This window comes from Carlito syrichta, unplaced genomic scaffold, assembly GCF_000164805.1.
Source record: "Carlito syrichta isolate Samal-C Ts95f unplaced genomic scaffold, Tarsius_syrichta-2.0.1 Scaffold145297, whole genome shotgun sequence".
Lineage (NCBI taxonomy): Eukaryota > Metazoa > Chordata > Mammalia > Primates > Tarsiidae > Carlito > Carlito syrichta.
The window spans coordinates 49,739-53,051 of NW_007089393.1; the positions used below are offsets into that span (position 1 = coordinate 49,739).

General features: G+C 57.2%; 1 protein-coding gene across 1 annotated transcript in view; it reads left to right on the plus strand.

Annotated features, from left to right (window-relative positions):
* The window catches only part of VPS37B (VPS37B, ESCRT-I subunit), a gene marked incomplete at its 5' end in the record, with an annotated part of 29,642 nt that extends 26,849 nt beyond the window's left edge, over nucleotides 1-2,793 (plus strand). The window contains 2 exons of the mRNA XM_008050407.2: nucleotides 1,273-1,355; nucleotides 2,279-2,793. Coding sequence (XP_008048598.1) covers nucleotides 1,273-1,355; nucleotides 2,279-2,770 — 575 coding nt within the window. The remainder of the gene's footprint in view (nucleotides 1-1,272; nucleotides 1,356-2,278) is intronic.
* Between the last annotated feature and the right edge of the window lie 520 nt (nucleotides 2,794-3,313).

The window sequence follows — 3,313 nt, forward strand, 5'->3', positions numbered from 1 at the left end:
AAAAAAAAAAAAAAAAAAAAAAGAATTCTCTCTTTCAGTGAGGTTGACAGTGGTGTCTGATAGCCAAGCATAGTGAAGAAAATAAAGGCCAGCAGTGCTAAGTGCTGGCGAAAATGGACATGCAGCTTCTGCATTGCTGGTAGGAGTAGACATTGGTTAGGTCATCTTGGGAAAGTAATTGGCAGTACAAAGTTTTTTGTTTTTTGTTTTTTTGAGTCGGAGTCTCACTCTTGCCCAGACTGGAGTGCAGTGGCTTGCTCCCAGCCACCGCAGCCTCGATGTGCTGGGATCTGGCGATCCTTCTGCCTCAGCCTTCCAAGTAGCTGGAACTGCAGGCGCGCGCTACCACACCTGGCTAATTTTGGCTTTATTGTAGAGATAAGGTCTCGCCAAGTTGCTCAGGTGGGTCTCAAACCTGCGGGCTCAGGCAGTCCACTTGTCTCGGCCTCCCAAATTGCTGGGATTACAGACTGAGCCACCAAGCCTGGCCGGCAGTTCAAAGTTAAGAGCATGGGTCTTAACCCAGCAAAGTAGACATTTATGTCTAGCAGAAGGTGGTATGAGAATGTTGTTTCTTTATTTGTAATAGCAAAATCTGGAAACAGTTGAAGTGTCCATCTATAGAGTGATGGGTAAATACATTATATTTACACCTTGGAATACTACACAGCATTGAAAAGAAATGAATTACGGATGCATGCAAGAACATAGTCTCAGGGACGTGGTTTAGCGACAGAAGCTCACACAATGCATACTGTCTGATTCCACTAACGTTAAACTGACTTAACTGCGTGGCGGAAGTCTGTGCATGGCTTACCTGGGGGCTGCTGGGGCATGAGGGAGCTCTGTGGAATGGCGTGTATCTCAATCCAGGTGAGTGCTTGAGGGCTACACGCATGTGAGTTTGCATCGTACACTTAAGATGTATATACTTGATGTAAGTACCACTGGGAAACATAAAGGAAATGTAAACTGGTATGGTTACAGTATCACTGCCACATATTTGAAAACAGCCCGCTCTGTAGGGCAGACGGTGACATTGGGTGCTCAGACATGAGATGCTGGCCCTTGGGCACTTGTCCTGTGCAGTCAGTCGTCCCTCTTGTGGCTTTTACAGCCTTCGCTTGCAGCGTCCTGGAAGTCAGCTGTCTGTAGGTGTGACTCCTGTTGCCTTTCAGTGAGCACGGTGGAAACGGGAGGGCATCTGGGGGGCTTGTCCTCCCGCGGGCTTGGTCTGCGTGCCCCACCACATCCCACCTCTTCTTCTTCCAGATCAGCAGTCGAGCAGCGCTTCCCTGGAGACCCTGTTAGCGCTTCTCCAAGCAGAAGGGGCCAAGATTGAGGAAGACACTGAGGTAAAGCCAGCCAACCTTGGCCGGATGCCCCAGGGCACGGTTTCCAAAGTGACTTTGTCCCCCTCCAGGGACAGCAAGTGCGCCACATTGCTGGAGGTGCCACCTCTGAGGCGAACAGGCTGCGTGTGAGCAGGTGGCCTGGCCTGTAGGCTGGGGAAATTGCCGGCAGGGGGCCCCCGGGGAGCAGCAGGGCGGTCAAGTGCAGACCTAAGTGAGCGCCAAGTGAGGGCAGGCACACTTCACCTTGAATTGGCGCCAGCCTGTGGGTGCCAGTGGCAGGATTACCATCTGTGGTCTGTGAGTCAGCTGGTGGCCACAGGGCCTTTTGGGCATGGTCAGCTGAGTACTCGAGGCCGAAACCTCGCCAGGCACTAAGGAAATGAATCAGGGGTGAATGTTGACCAGTTGTAGCAGCTTGGGGCTGCCAGGGTCTTGCCGAGACCAGGCTCTGTGGGTTTGCTTAACCACTTAGGCTTTGGGGGGACCCTGACGGGCACAGGCAGCTTTCTGTCCTGCGACGTGTCCAGGGCGAATCTGTCAGCCGGGGTGCAGCCGGGCAGAGGCAAGGAGGTGCTGGCTTGACAAGTTAGGCCAGGGAGGCCCAGAAGTCAGGGCCCCCAGGGGGCCCCTCATCGGAAGGCCAGCTCCTCAGGCCTGCTGCCTGTCCACACTTGTGGTTCAGAAGGTGGGGTGGACGGCAGGACAGACCCCTTCTCCTTCCCGTGGCTCCACCTGCTGGCGGCGCCTGCTGAGGCCAGCCTGAGCCCATGACCCCCAGGGTCTGCAGGGAGTGGTGGAGCCTGGGCACCTCGGGGTGGTTGCCAGGAAAGGGGGTGTTCCTCTCCCTGTACCCTGGACCATGAAGGGAGTTTTCTTCCCTGTCATCTTGCCTGTCCTTGTAACCAGGCTTCTGCCTCTTTCAGAACATGGCAGAGAAGTTTCTGGACGGAGAGCTCCCCCTGGACTCCTTCATCGATGTCTATCAGAGCCAGCGGAAACTGGCCCACATGCGCAGGGTGAAAATCGAGAAGCTCCAGGAGATGGTGCTGAAGGGCCAGAGACTGCTGCAGGCCGCGGCCCCGCTGCCCCCCAGGGTGCCCGAGCCGGCGCCGGCCGTCCCCCTGCCATGCCCTGGCCCAGAGGCCAGCGGCACCCCCTCCGTCGTGCCTCGGCGCATCCCCCCTCCGCCACCCCCGGTGCCTGCAGGACGCTTAGCCACCCCGTTCACTGCTGCCATGGGCTCAGGACAGGCCGTGCCATACCCAGGGGTGCAGTGCCCGCCCCTGCCCCCCCGTGTGGGCCTCCCGCCCCAGCAAGGATTCTCCGCCCAGTTCGTGGCTCCGTACCCGCCCGCTCTCCCTCAGAGACCCCCGCCCCGGCTGCCGCCGCACCAGCCGGGCTTCATCCTCCAGTGAGCGCCAGCCCGCGCTTCCCGGGACACTCGCCTGCCTGCCTGCCGCGCCCTCGGGAGCCCGGGGTCCGCTGCTGTGCCGAGGGCTCTGTGCCGGGGTCAGCGTGTCCGTCTGATTTCGAACTGTAGGTCAGTGGGAAGTAGAAGTAGAAGCCAGGTTGTCCGCCGAGGTGGCTGTGTGCGGAGTCGCAGCCTGGCAGCCTGTGCGTCGCGTCGGTTAGCGTCCTCGGTGTGATTTCTAAGTATTGTAGTGTCGACGAACTCATGCGTTTGGGAAGAAACGAAGTCTCTGCCCCGTCCCCATTTAGACACGTGGTCCTCCTGTTGCAGCTTTATTTAATAGGATGGTTAATGACACCGATGCTCCTTTCCTTTTTTTTTTTTTTCCGAGTTGGAGTCTCACTCTGTCGCCCAGACTGGAGTGCAGTGGCCGCTCCCGGCCACCGCAGCCTCGACCTGCTGGGCTCCGGTGATCCTTCCGCCTCAGCCTTCCAAGTAGCTGGAACTACAAGTGCATGCTATCACACCCAGCTAATTTTTCTTTTAT